The following is a 14,682-nucleotide window of genomic DNA, read 5'->3' on the forward strand; positions in this document are numbered from 1 at the left end:
TGGGAGCCTCTTAGCTGTGGTGGGTGGGGTTGAACACAAAGTGGGCAGAACCACCCCTTCTCTCCCTCCTTATCTCATATGGTGGAGAGCAGAGACCCCAATGACCAACAAAGCCAGCTCATTCTGGTTTCGTCCCCATCCTCTCCCCTGATGATTTCTACAAAGTCAGCAATGAGACTACAAGGAAGACGCCAACAGCCAGTACCACTCCTTGGACTAGTTGTAACTAAGGAGGCAGGCAGGTGGTGGCTAGCAGAGGGGAGACAAAGGCTGTTCACCCTAATAGAGCAGCATCCCGGGGGGGGGGGCTTGCATCTGCTTTGTTCAGTGCTCTGCCTAGCACTTGCTCACTCAAACAATTGCTGCAATGCAGCAGTGGTGGCACCAGTATGTGGCACATGATCAGAGCAATGCGCGTGCATGCACAATGCCTGCTGGAGTACATGGGCTGGGATGGTTCTCTGGCTATTCAGTGGTGGGCCATTCCAAGAAGTGCTGTTGGTGAGACATTGGGAGAAGACAGCTACGGTATGCAAGACAGCCCAAACCACTTACAGGCACGCATGGCCAGTACTTGCGCACCAAATCAGGACAATAGGAATGAGGGGGGAGGAGAGAGTACAGGAGCAGCACCTGAGGACAGCAATTGATACCTTACACTCCCACTGTAGCATCTGCTACCTCATTCTGCTTAATGATAGGCCTGGCCCTGGCCCTGTGCTTAGTTTCGCACATACAGTACAATTGCATCATGCAGGGGTTCGGTTCCAAGGGTTCTACCTATATGCAAAAACATGCACAGTCAAGCTACTCTTGCACGACCATCCCTAGCCTTCTGGAGATGGTGCGCTGAGCTGTCCTTGCAAGGAAAGTGAGGCTTAAAAGCTCTTTTCACACTGGGTAACCCAAGTGGACCTAGCACAAAAAGCTTTTAAGCTCTCTGCCTTGCTTGTCAGGTGAGGCCCGCTCAGCACACCAGCTCCAGAAGGCTAGGGATGCTCACAGAGGAACTCAAATGGTGACATGAAATCTCCTTATAACATCCCTTGGTGCACCCCAAGCAAGACAATTTTTTTCCCCAGAGAAAAAAGAGCTTTTAAGCTCCCCTGCCTTGCTCGCATTTAACTTGCGGAATTTCAGCCAGCTGACCTTCAACAGGGTGTGGTTGAAATTGTGCAAGTTAAATGTGTGTAAAATGTGGTTGTACTGTAGGTACGTATGTGTATTGTAATTAAATGTGGAAGGTACAGTCCTTATCCCCCTACCCTTGCAGTGGTGTAGCGTGGGGGGACACAGGGGCAGTTGCCCCGGGTGGAAAATTCTCAGGGGCGCAAAATTTCAACACCAGTTGCTGCCTCAATACAGCTGTGCTCTTCTGGATCACTGGGCTCCTTTGGAAATGGCTTCTCTGTGAGAACCAGGAAGTGACCTCTGCAGACAACGGAGCAACTCTTCTTTTCTTATCTCTGCAGCTGCGATCTCCTGGGTGGCACAGAGGCCATTACAAAGTTGGAGGCACACCCGTACTCCACCCATTCCCCTCCCTCCCACCCCCCTCCATACGGCGCCAGGCACTAGCAACCCACACTATTCTATTGCTTCCTTGTGTGTAGAAGGGAGGCAGGAAACTCGTATTTGTGAATGATGGAAAGCTGGGTATAAGGGCCAAAAGTGGGAACTTCACCATATGGCTGGTTCTTGTCCTGAAGTTCAGACCTTGAGATAGAAGGTGGGGCTTGGGAGCTCAGGGGTGGTGTTTTAGAATTTAGGGAATGGATCTTGGTAGGGCAGGAAATGGAATCCACTTCAGGCACCTAAGCCATTAGGAGCAGAGCCTGGTGGAAGGTAATGGACTGATAGGCAAAAAGCTCAAGGCTTCTGTTCACACACAAACTTTATCGCAGCCTAAGCTTTAAAACAGTGGCAAATGGATCGGCCCAGAGCAAAATTGCTTACTTAAAGCGCAATACTTACTAGCGACAATGGCTATGCTCTATGTCCATGGCAAACTGAAAGCTATTTCCTGGTAAGAGAATAGTGCTCAGGTCCCACTTGCGGGCTTCCCAGAGGCATCTAGATGGCCACTGTAAGAACAAAATCCTGGATTAGATGGGTATTTGGTTTAATCCAGCAGGCTGTTCTTATGTTCAGTCCTAGCCATCTTTACATCCCACAGTCTGCTCAGAAGCAAGCTCTATTGCATTCAGTGGTGCTTACTCCGAGGTAAGGGGTTAGGATTGTGGCCTCACTTCTGCATTTTCTCTATAATGTTCACCTAGGAGATCCCAGCCCTCCAAGCATCCTCCTTGTAGTTGCTACCTGTAGTTGCTTTGTGTTCAGCATTGCTGATCAACTGACTCTCTCTCTCTCTCTCTATATATATATATTCAAATCATGCAAATTATCAATATAAATCCATTTAAATGACTGGCTAATCAAGAAAGTTTAAACAGCTGCAGAAGGCATGTCATCACAAAGAGGTCTTCAAGACACACCTGGAAGTCAATAGTGAGGATTCCTGCTGAATCTCTGCTGGAAGAGGAGCGAACAGTGTGTGATCAGTGACCCTAAATACCCAACTTCTAATTGAAACCACTCAGGTCTGTGTAACAGAAGAAGGGACAGTTAGTCTCTCTGGGAAACAGTCCTTGCCCTCCAACCCCAAACAAAGCGAGGTAACTTTTACATTTAATGCAATTGGCATGGAAGCCTAGAACGTGTGCAGAATACATGCTTCCTCGGAAGTAATGGCTCCTTTGATTTTTGCTGGCATTTACTTCCTCCAGCATACAGAGGGCTGCACTGCAGCCACGCGTTTACTCAGGAGTAAGCTGCACTGAGTTAAGTGTTACTTGGGGGGGGGAGTATGTATAGTACAGTATTGCAAGCTAGACCTTGTTGTTTGCCTTGATTCTCGCTGGTGCATGGTCTGGAGAGGCCAAAGCTCTTTGCATCTCAAGCGCGTTTTTCACCCGAATCTCCGCGCGCGGTTATACACTACACAATTTCTCATTCATGATATTTCTCCTAGTGTGTATTTTTGAATCTGATCCAATATTACTCTCCACAGCACCAGTGCACTTCTCAGATAAATAAGAGGGTGTCCCCCCCTCTTATCTGCTGTCGGAGAGGGGACACTGGGGTCGAAATGGTCAATGGAAAAACCGTGTGTGTGTGTGTGTGTGTGTGTGTGTGTGTGTCTGTGTGTGATGCCTTTTGGAACGAATCCGGAAGCTTTTGGAGGGTGTGTGTGTGTGTGTGGGGGGGAATTCACAGCCTGACCATTTCCAGTCTCCGCCGAAAGCTAATCAAGCCCCCCACTGTTTGGTTTTTTCCCCCTTTACATTCGCCCTTTTGCATTGCATAGGTGCGCATCTGGGAGGAGAGAGAGAGAGAGAGAGAGAGAGAGAGAGAGAGAGAGAGAGAGAGAGAGAGAGAGAGAGAGAGAGAGAGAGAGAGAGAGAGAGAGAGAGAGAGAGAGAGAGAGAGAGACAGAGAGAGAGACAGAGACAGAGACAGAGACAGAGACAGAGACAGAGACAGAGACAGAGAGAGAGACAGAGAGAGAGAGAGACAGAGAGAGAGACAGAGAGAGAGACAGAGAGAGAGACGGAACCTCCCCTCCTCCTTCCCCAGCAAGCCGTTCTCCTCTGCAAAAGGACACTAGTACCCGAGCCCAGCATCATTTAAGGACTACTCGGCAGGGTAATGGCCGAGATTTCTGAATCCACTTTCCGTCCCACTCACAGCCCTTCAACCAGATTTCCAAGACCAGACAGAGAAAAAGTCGCCTGCGAAAGGGGGGGGGTGTCCGATTCTTTGTTGGGGGGGGGAAATTACCTTGTAATTCCTCGCTAGCTCTTGCAACAGCCTATAGATGGTTTACAAATGCAGACATCTCGCCCTCGCCCTCGCCCTCCCGAGCGAAAAGGGCAATTCTCTCCCCACCTTCCTATCAATGCAGGGATTAAACCTTGTCAATTCAACTCAAGGGTCTGTGGATTGTTCCCTGGAAGAAATGGTGGCGTGAAACAGGCACGCTTCCCCGGCGCCCCCCTTCTTAAAGGTGGTGATGAGGAAGAGATTTTGCAGGGAATTTTATTCTCATCAAATCAAGCTAATGCAAGCTGGATTGGAGGGTTTTCCTTGCCCGCACGATGCGGAAAGCGCCGGGAAGTTAACGAACCTTTCAGCGGCCCATCCAGACTTGAGTCCCCCTCCTCAATCTTCCCCCTCCCCTCCACCCCAACCCCCAGTATTTAGTGTTTGTTTTAAAGGTAAGAGACCATTAAAACAAAATACACAGCGATGTAGCGGTGATTAATCACCTGGAACTTAAAAGAATAATTCCCTGGGGAGCTTCAGCTGTTAATCCTGAAAAGCTTGATCCAAGGTAGGCATTAAAAAAAAAAAAGACCGAGGAAGAAGAGAAGGGAGGGTGGAAAAGGGGGAGAGGGAGAGAGATAGCCAATTCTCTCCCCAAGCTACGGTGTGAGTTGGTTTAGCCCAGCTGCAGCAGCTGGGAGGAGAGAGAGAGAGAAAAAGCTCTCTGTGCATTCGGATCTTTTTTTTCTTTATGAGCAAATATATATGTATGTATATATGTATATAAGATTAAATAAGCGCCATCCTGACCCCCCTTTTAAAAGAAGCCTCCCTTCCCTCCTATCCTAATTATCCCATTGAGCAAAGGAAGGGGGGGTTAAAACGAAAATTTCAAACCAATCACCCATCTCTCTCTTCTCCCCCCCTTCCCTCCTCTTCCACCTCCTCCTCCTCCCCGTCTTCCCTCCTCCTCCTCCAAGCAAATCAAACCCCCCAACCCCTCTTTGACATGCAACCCTCTTTCGGTTGGGACAAGCCGGCATGCCACTGCAGCTTTAAACGGAATTGGGGTAAATTGGGGATTTTTGCTCTCATGACGGTGGAGGTGAGCTACTGGAGCCGGATTCTTCTGCTTTCGGTGGGGGTTTTGGCAACATCAGCCGCCGGTAAGTGGGGCCAGAGGAGGGTGGTTAAGTTTGGGAAGATCTTTCGAGGTGTGGGTGGTGGGTGACTTTGGGCTGAGGCTGGGGTTTCCCCCAGTCCATGGAACCACCTAAATTCTTGTGCATTTTTCAGCTCTGCGTGTCGGGGCGGAGGGGGGGGGCGTAATCTCTGTGCTTAAAGAAAGCCTTCCTAGGATTTCTGCTTTGCAGTTGTTGTTTTTACAGCAGGATGTTAAAGTTTGCAGGGATCTGGTTGTGAGAGCAACGCTGTTCTAAGGGAGATTTGCTTTGGGGGGTGGGTGGGTGAGATGGGATGGGATGGAAATGGGCAACTCCTCTTTTCAGAATGTCAAATAAGCCTATAACCTACCACCCCCCTTTGCAAAGCAGGGTGATAGCTCCATCAAGGTGGGAAAAATTGAACATGTTTCATGGCTTTTCCCATCCACCACCCCTCTTGATGATCCCTCGCCAAATGTTGTGTCTGTAAACCTGTAGTTCTTGAATGCTGATAGAACCACTGTGTGACACATCACACCTCCTCTCCCCACATTATAAGGACAGAAGGGTTAAGGGTGGGCTCCTTCCTATTTTGGCCCTGGCATATTTGATAACCCAGTCTACCAGAAGAGGTAAAAGAGTAGTCTAATATCACAAATGCCCCCCCTTCTCCACCCTAGCCCCTGATTGCTTCTCCTGTAAGTGCCCTTGCTGCAGAAACCAAGCAAAGAAATCTATTGCTGAAGTTTCATTTCTTGATGGAGTGGGCTTGGGGGAAGGAAGAAGTGGTGGTCAGTTTTCTTCCCTAAGAGGGCTTTCCTAAAATTTCTGTTACTGTCTGGAATAATGAGGATGTCTTCATAGATGGCTGCTTTTGGCACTCTTCCCTACCAGAATCATGAAGGTATTCCTCCCTTCTCTCCCCCCCCCTACTTTTTAAAGTGGTGGGCCACAATCCTAAACATACCTACAAGGGTGTAAACTCAACTGAACATAATCAGGATTACTCCTGCAGAAAGAAAGAAAAAAATAACAGTGTAGGATTGCTCTGTGGATAGATTTATATGGTTGGTCAACTTTGTGGTTGCAATTGAAATTCAGCACCGAGGTCTTTCCATAGGGAGATTCTCTCCAAGAGGACATTGGCTGACAATTAACTGTTTCTCAGAGAGTATCTTTGGGAAACTCGTATATGGATGGGGGTTGAGATGGAGGGAGGGAGTCAACTAACTGGGTACGGGTAGAATATTCCTTTTCACTTGCTGCAGGCACTTTTTCTTCTTTGCAAAACCTTTGTGGGTCTGTGATGGTGAAAGGGAGGAAAGCAGTCAGATCTGGTTTATCCTACAAGTGGGACACTGGTTAGCCATGGCTGATGGATTGTCATATGGGTCTACTATTCTCCTCCCTTGGTCTCCATTGTTTCTTCGCACTGGCTAATTCCAGTTTTAACTTCTGCGATCACTTGATGTTCCCAATTTTGCCTATTCATGTGCCTTTTAAATTTATTTATAAATGGATGCTTGCTTTGAAGTCAAACAATACTTTGGATCGTGTCCAGAGGGACAGGCTGTACTCCTATCTCTTGGTTCTCCCTTATGCTCTTCTGCCACCCCCTCAGCCCACAGTCTCCGTGGAGTTTCAGTTGGGTTCCTTAAATCCACACCTATTGAATCCACTTGTCTGGTTTTTTTTAAAGAAAAAAATCACCTATCCTAGATTTTAGGAAGAAAAATGGCATTCCTTACCCAAGGGAACAAGTTATTACAGTACTGCCCCCCTCTCTCTATATATAATGAATGCAGCAATTATTTCATGCTTGCTTCCTTGCTCCTTTGTTGCACAGATGTTACTATTGCCATCAAACTGTTGGCATTTTTCAAGGCTGCGGTGTGATGCTGGCTGGTTAGTCAAAGGATTAGGCACTATAATAGAGCAAAATTGGAACCTCAGTGGTTTGACATCTACCTGGTTCTTTTTCCATGGGAAAAAGGTGCTTTATTAGAGAGTAATGACCAGGAGTGCCCAAAGTGTGGCACTACAGTTGTGTGAATAAAACTACCAGGAAGTAGTTGTAGCCTGTATTAAATCTATAAATTCAGTTGTGTATCTAAACCCACCCACCTTGCTAGTGTTGCGTTAACCTCCTTCTAATTATTGAAACCTGTCAATATTTTGAATTGCTTTTGGAGTTTTGTAAATGAGCATTACAAAAAAAGAGGGCAAATACACCAATTCTCTCTGCAGATGTTGATGTCTGGAGGTGATCATGAGTACTACCAAATCCTGAAATGCATAGATAGCTTATTCTATGTAAGGTTACTTCTGATTTGGATTGTCTGTCAAAATAGCTTGCTTCTTTTCCATAAAGGTATTTTGGAATAAAGCATTTAAGAAAAATATATATACAGTAACTAGCTGTAAGAAGGGACAGGTTTTCCTAGAGTTGAAATTGTTCATTTTAATCTAATACTCTACTCTAAAACTGGATATTCTATACCTAATTTACTTGTGTCTTTCCAGTATTTACTTGCAAATCAATACAGGGGGAAATGAATCCACTGCTTCCGATGATAGCCTATTTCATTGCTGAACTGCTTCTGACAGGTTGCAGTCCACAGGAAACTGCATTTATGAACTTATCATGATATCACAACAAACCTGTGAGGTAGGCTAGGCTGAGGGTATAGCAACTCAACCAGAGTCACCCAGGGAGTTTCATACCTGAGTGTGGATTTGAACCCAAATCTTGATGGTTCTTATCCAAACATTCTGTCCGTCACACCAGGCTACCTCTCTAAACCCAAGGATACCTGAAAGGCTGGTGAGTTGCATATGGCTTTGGGGGCTTCAAAACATGGGGCCATGCTCTCCCACCATAAACATTCAGCCCTTCAGGGTGGTGAGAATGTTGCTAGTTTCTATAAAGGTTAGCTGCTGGATTCTACTACTTGGTCATGCCACAGAGCAATGGAGTACCGGTAACTGAACTTTGCGATATGCAGGTACAGAGAGATTTACTTCTCAAACCAAGGTAGATGTATTGGGCCAGTGACACATCTAACCTAGCATCGTGTTCTCACAGTGGCCAGCAAGGTGACTCTAGGTAACCTGCAGACCAGGACCTGGTTGAAAGGGTGAGAGAAACCTGCCTAATGTAATTCTGCCAGAAGCCCCTAATGTCTGATATACCACCATGGAATTGTAGAGCTGGAAGGAACCCTGAGGATCATCAAGTCTAACCCCACGTAATGCAGGAATATGAGTTGTCCTATATGGGGATTGAACCTGCAACCTTAGCATTATCACCACCACACTCTAACCAACTGAGCTATCTAGGCTGGGTTGTATTCTTATATGCTTCTATTAGCCTTTCAGATTGTAGGACTATTTAAAATTTTGTGATGTCTTCTAATTGTTAATGAAATATCTTACATAAACTTCCTGATGTTGTGAGCCATTTTGTGTGTGGTTTACCGTGGAAAAGCAGGATACAAGTAAACAATGATGGTGGGTATTTTGTTAGTCTCATCATAATTCAGTCAGCCGTTACTTGTGAATTCTGCTTTTTCCATACAGACCATTGTCGTGTGTTGTGGCTTTGAAGTGGGTATTTTGTTTTTGTTTTTATCAAATTATGCAAATAATATGCTGGTTTCAATCTGTGCATAAGGGATATGAGAGAGCTGACTGATTGAGGAAACGTGTCTTTAGTCTGATACATCTTAGATCCATGCATGATTGAAACAAATTGTTTACATGATTCAGGGATAAATCTGAAGTAGAAAGGAGGAGTCAAGAAAAGAGCTCCTAAATAATTAGCGGTGTTGTAGTTGTCATTCTTACCAGTTGTCTAAATCATCATTTGGCCACAACACAGTTGGTGATGAGACCAGAATTTGCAGAGATCATGATCACAGGTCCTGTTGTTTCAGTTTTAACAACTGCTTGATAGTTTAACAACACATTGGATATAAGCAAGCAGGGCCAACTACTAAGGGGTAGTAGTGAGGCATTTGGCCTGGGCATCAAGTGCAAAGAGAATGGCAGTGAAACAGCCAAATTTGTACTTTGTATGTGTGTGCCTCTGCCTCTGTGTGTTTAATTTTAGTTTTCATTTGATTCTGTTGCTTTTCTTTTGTATTACCTGCTTTTGTGGTGTTGAATTTTTTTTAAAAGTTTTATTTATTTATTCATTTTTAATTGTTGTTGTTTAGTCATTTAGTCGTGTCCGACTCTTTGTGACCCTATGGAGAAGGAACTGGCAAACCACTCCAGTATTTTGCCAAGAAAACTCAATGGACAAAGACAACAGGCATTTTTTAAAAATTAGACACTTCTTAATTTTTTGGCATTTGATAAACTTCCAACCTTTCATTTACTTGCAAAATGTGGCACACCCCCCAGTTTAGAACAGCAAATTTAAGCAAAAATTTTTAAAATTCCTTCCAGTAGCATCTTAGAGACCAACTAAGTTTGTCATAGGTATGAGCTTTCGTGTGCATGCACACTTCTTCGGATACACTGAAACAGAATGTATCTGAAGAAGTGTGCATGTATCTGAATTGTGCAGAGTGTATCTGAAGAAGTGTGCATGCACACGAAAGCTCATACCTATGACAAACTTAGTTGGTCTCTAAGGTGCTACTGGAAGGAATTTTTTTATTTTTTGTTTCGACTACGTCAGACCAACACGGCTACCTACCTGTAACTAAATTTAAGCAAATAAGAGATGTGATTTGGAGATAGATAAATATGCTAACCAATGCAGCTTGTGTCATATTAAAAGAGGTCAATTAATATTTATGAATATTTAAAAATACATCTGTTCTGATGGCACAAGATTAGACCATGATGATTGTGTCCTCTCTGATCAGTTGATTATATAAGCTAGTGGTTCCCAATTAGCTAATTACTGAGGACCCCCTAATTTTCAAAAGCCAAGCCACGGACCCCCTAGTTTTGAAAATTTTGATAACTCTATGGTAGTTACCTGTGCAAAGCATTTTTCTGAAGAAAATGTGGGGTGGTCCCTAATAGGCAAAGGATTTTAGGTATACAGTGGTACCTTGGTTTGCAAACAGTCTGGTTTGCATACACTTTGGAACTTTTTTTGGATTACAACCCATTTTTGGGGGGGGGATTACGAGCAAAAAAATTTTGGAGGCCCCATTGGCGAAAGCGCGCCTTGGGTTACAACCTGTTTTGGTTTACAAAAGGACCTCTGGAACAGATTATGGTTGTAAACCAAGGTACCACTGTACTGTACTAAAAAACAGACCATAAAATTTGTGATATTACCACAAATTGCCTATCCCCAGACAGTAGGAAAAAATTGTCTCCATTACTCCACTACAACTTAATTTTAAAAAAGCAATTGTTTCCCTAACTTGCAAGTGTTCTATATGCAGAAATCTTTTTATATGAAAGAATATTCAAACATGCTATTCCTTATTTGTAATCTAAGATGGTACATCTTAGCAAAACTTTAGAAACATATGGTTCTGCTAACTCGGGAATCTTGCACCTTCAAGTCATAAGTGATGGCTTGGTCAGGGTTTGATAAAATATTGGTGAAGACTGAGTAGAAAACAGCTGGAATTTTGTAGTGTTGGTGTTATTATTATTATTACTAGTACCGGTATGCTCAAAGTGGCTCACAACATCAGAAAGTTTAAGTAAAACATTTCACTAACAATTAGAAGACATAACAAAATTTAAATAGTCGAACAATCTGAAAGGCTAATAGAAACGTAACATAAATACAAGAATATAATCCAACCTGGATTGCTTAGTTGGTTAGAGTGCGGTGCTGATAATGCTAAGGTTGCAGGTTCAATCCCCATATGGGACAGCTGCATATTCCTGCATTACACGGGGTTGGACTAGATGATCCTCAGGGTTCCTTCCAGCTCTACAATTCTGAGGCCTCTTTCATCCCCCAGCTGAGCAGTTCAGCAAAGCCCCAGTGCTCCTCAACTCAGACGTGAGCCCTGAGAGGCATCAGGACTCGCTCACTGTGTAGGGCTGGGCCATGTATTTCTACTGCTTCTTCCTTCCCTAAGGAAGGCCTGCCCTAGGGAAGGAAGAAGCAGCCAAAATAAATTCCAGTCATTGTGATAATATCAGCATGTACCAGTATTTAGCTGCTGATATATCACGATGTTGAAACGAAAGTGTCACCCAGCCCAAGCACTGAACTAAATCATCAGAGGGTGAGCTGTTGTGCTAATCATTGTGGCAATTTGCTTAGCTATTTCCCCTGTTGGACTTCCAAGATGAGACATGAATCCCAAACTCATGAGGCAAGATACAATGAAAACCCTACCTACAAGCACTGGGAGAGTGCTCGGAGCTTGATAGTTGTTGAAAACAATTAGAAGTTATTTTCAGTTAAAAAGTAGAGAGCAAGGGGAAGGAATCCATTACATTTTTTAAAAAAAACGATAAGCATGTGAGCTGTTTGCAATCTTTCCCCCCACCCCTCCAATCGCAAGAGCGATCCTTAAGAAACTGCATCAGAGGTTAATTCCCAATCCCAGCTCACTTGCCATCCAGCAACACTTTCGCAAGTTTTCCCCCTGCCAGCAAGCAGGCGCTGTTCATGAGCAGTGGCTGGATGATCTGTGGAAGGCTTTCAATGTGCAGTTAACAAGGTAAGTGAGTCCCAGGCAGGGAATGTTGCCGGGGACCCCCCGGCACCATCCCCTGCCAGGGTCCCCAGACCCCTAACTGGGAACCACTGATATAAACAAACCACTACAAGAGTTTTTACGATGGTTACAGGCCTTAAAAGTTGGACCCGGACCTGGTGTTGGCTGTAAGCAAGTCTAATCTTCAGCTTCAAATGAATGTGGGAAACTTGGTACAATTGTAAATTGGTTCCCAAACGCCTTGTGAGTTGAACAATGTGACTCCCGAATGCATCAAACCCAGAAGTGAGTGTTCTGGTTTGTGAACGTTCTTTGGAACCCAAATGTCCGACATGGCTTACGTGGCTTCCAATTGGCTGTAGGAGCTTCCTGCAGCCAATCGGAAGCCGCACCTTGGTTTCTAAACATTTTGGAAGTCGAACGGACTTCCGGAATGGATTCTGTTTGACCACGGTACTCACTTCAATGTGGGGTAAAGCCCTAGGCCCAGTTTTGATACCCTGCTTCGTACAGATAAGGAAGAGAGTTAATGTTCAAACCATCTTGAGGGAGGAATTAAAAGTGATGGAGGAATATGAAGTCTACTTTAAAGTGAAATATGTGCCCCTGTTTCTCAGGGCTGGATCCAAGGGAAGAAGTTCAAGGTCCCCAATCAGCAGAATGAGCCCCCACAAATGCAGTGCACAGGACCATCTAAAAGGGAGGCCATTAGACCAGTGGTCCTCAACCTTGGGCCTCCAGATGTTTTGAGACTACAATTCCCATCATCCCTGGCCACTGGTCCTGCTAGCTAGGGATCATGGAAGTTGTAGGCCAAAAACATCTGGAGGCCCAAGGTTGAAGACCACTGCATTAGACCACCAAAGGTCTAAAATGGCCTAACTGAGCCGCTTCATTGCAACAGTGAATGCAGCTTCTTCTGTCTCTAAAGAAAGAACTATTTCTTCATATGAATAGCCAAGGTACCTTTTGAAAATAGTCAGTGTAAATATATTTCCTTTTTTAACCTGGTATGTCTACCAGCAGTGATTCTGTGATTTGATTTCTTCCTCAGTTTTCTGATTTATTGTGCTCAGTGTCCTCTTTGACATGTAGGGCAACATGATTGCCGGCATGACCTACTCTCTTTTATGTAGAGATTTTATATCCAGAGATAACTGCATCCCATTGATTATCACCATTCCACCAGGCATCTTACATTCCCACTCTATCAGCGGGTGCTCTTAAGTCGCCCATCTTGGCTTTGAAGATTCTGGTATGAAATGTGTTTTCCCTTTCATCTGGAATCTTCCTTTCCTTTTGCTCTCCTTGACGCCACCTGCTCTTTTCTCAAGGGTAGGGGTCAGCTACTGCAGGCCCCTGTCAGTGCACCTCCATTATCTCCTCACTGCCCACCCAGAGGTGGATGAAATAACAGAAAAGAAAAAAGGCTGTGGTGCTTGCGGCAATAGGATTTGGCAGCAGCTCTTTGGGAATGGGTGGGGTTGCAGCCCTGGCCTTCTGTTTATTATTCCGGGTTTCGCCAACCACGTGCCCTCCAGATGTTTTGGAGCACAACTCCCACCAGCCCTGGCCAACATAGTTGATAAGAGTTGTTGTCCCAAACATCTGGAGGGCACCAGGTTGGTGAAGATTCCATTCTCAAAACTGTTTTCTGAGGGAACCTGATTGCTGAGCACTGTTTCTAAGACTTCAGAGCACATCCAGTATCAGCACGCAGCTTCCAGGACACTGTGAGATATTAAAATGGCCACTAAGTTATTGCTGCCACCAAAGTAGCTTAGGAGGGGGTTCACCAGAGTACCTTTGGCCAAGGGCCCCTCAGGCCTGGATGGCCTGGATTTAGGGACTGATATGGCCAAGCTAGGAAAGATGAATGTTCATCCCAAAATAGTCTCCTTATGAGGAGATGGGGGGGGGTGTTAGACTGGTTGACTTTCCCATTAATTCCAGTGCTAAGATTAGAATCTGGGAGTGGAAAGGAAGTATACAGATGTCCCAATTCCTGAATGCTAAGATTGAGAGGGGACAGAAGGCCAATTGAGATTCAGATCCACTCTGAACATCCTCCCTAGGCCCCACTGAAGTTGAACTTGCCTCTTGGTAGACTGTAAAAACATGAGAATTGCCTCGATAGATTTTCTAGTCCAGCATTTTGTTGCTAAGAGGGAACATATGTTCACCTCTTTGGGGTTATAAGCAAGATGTGAAGGTGATAGCATTCCCTCATTATTTGTGCCCAGAGTATGAGATGTAGGTGTTCTACCTCTGCATTTGAAGGCTTAACTTTGCTTCTATGGCCAATGGCAATGGATAGGTTATCCTCCATGGAGCGGTTCAATCTTTTTAGGAAGCCATCTATTACAACACCCTGTGGTATCACAACAGTGTTATGCCCTGAGTTAATTCTGTGCGTGTCAAGTACCATTTTAGTTTAAGGAACAACGCAACTCAAGAGCATCTCAAAAAGGGCTGTGGTGGAACCTGCTGTTCTAAATTGGGATTTGGGAAATGTCGAGGAAAGTCTTCTCTGATCTTTGCAATCCCCACCCCAGTACACGGCAAGTAAACACTCATAGTTTGAGGATAAATAAATCTGTTCCAAAGAAAGTTGTAGTGAAGATATACACAGCTTAATTTCCAAACTATGCCCCTACAGTTTATATCTCTGTGTTGAAATAAGGGGACTCTTTTCCACACACACCCCATTCCCCCCCCCCCCGAGCTCAGATTTGGGAATTCATTGTCATATTAGTACCGCAAAGGCTGGATTATTAATATTTTAAATAATAGCAGAAATAGCAATTGCAGTGACAAATGCCACTGTCAAAACAGCATACCTTGGTGTTTGATTCTTCTGGTGGCCAGGCTCACACATCCTGGTGTTTCAGCAGTACAAACCTTGTCAAGGGACACCCTGGTCTCAGGATTGTTCAGTCTGCCTGCTGAGCTTTTTCTGCAGAGCTGCTGATGGGAAAGAAGGAAGGAAGGAAGGCGGGAGGTAACCTTGTGTTGCCGTCTTCCAGTTGTCTGGGAGGTTC

At 44.8% G+C, this 14,682-nt stretch overlaps 1 protein-coding gene across 1 annotated transcript in view; it reads left to right on the top strand.

Annotated features, from left to right (window-relative positions):
• Positions 1-4,863: 4,863 nt before the first annotated feature.
• Positions 4,864-14,682, top strand: part of CSMD2 (CUB and Sushi multiple domains 2) — a 495,411-nt gene continuing 485,592 nt past the window's right edge. The window contains exon 1 of the mRNA XM_035120356.2: positions 4,864-4,991. Coding sequence (XP_034976247.2) covers positions 4,919-4,991 — 73 coding nt within the window. The 5' untranslated portion in view covers positions 4,864-4,918. The remainder of the gene's footprint in view (positions 4,992-14,682) is intronic.

This window comes from Zootoca vivipara, chromosome 6 (genome assembly GCF_963506605.1).
Source record: "Zootoca vivipara chromosome 6, rZooViv1.1, whole genome shotgun sequence".
Lineage (NCBI taxonomy): Eukaryota > Metazoa > Chordata > Lepidosauria > Squamata > Lacertidae > Zootoca > Zootoca vivipara.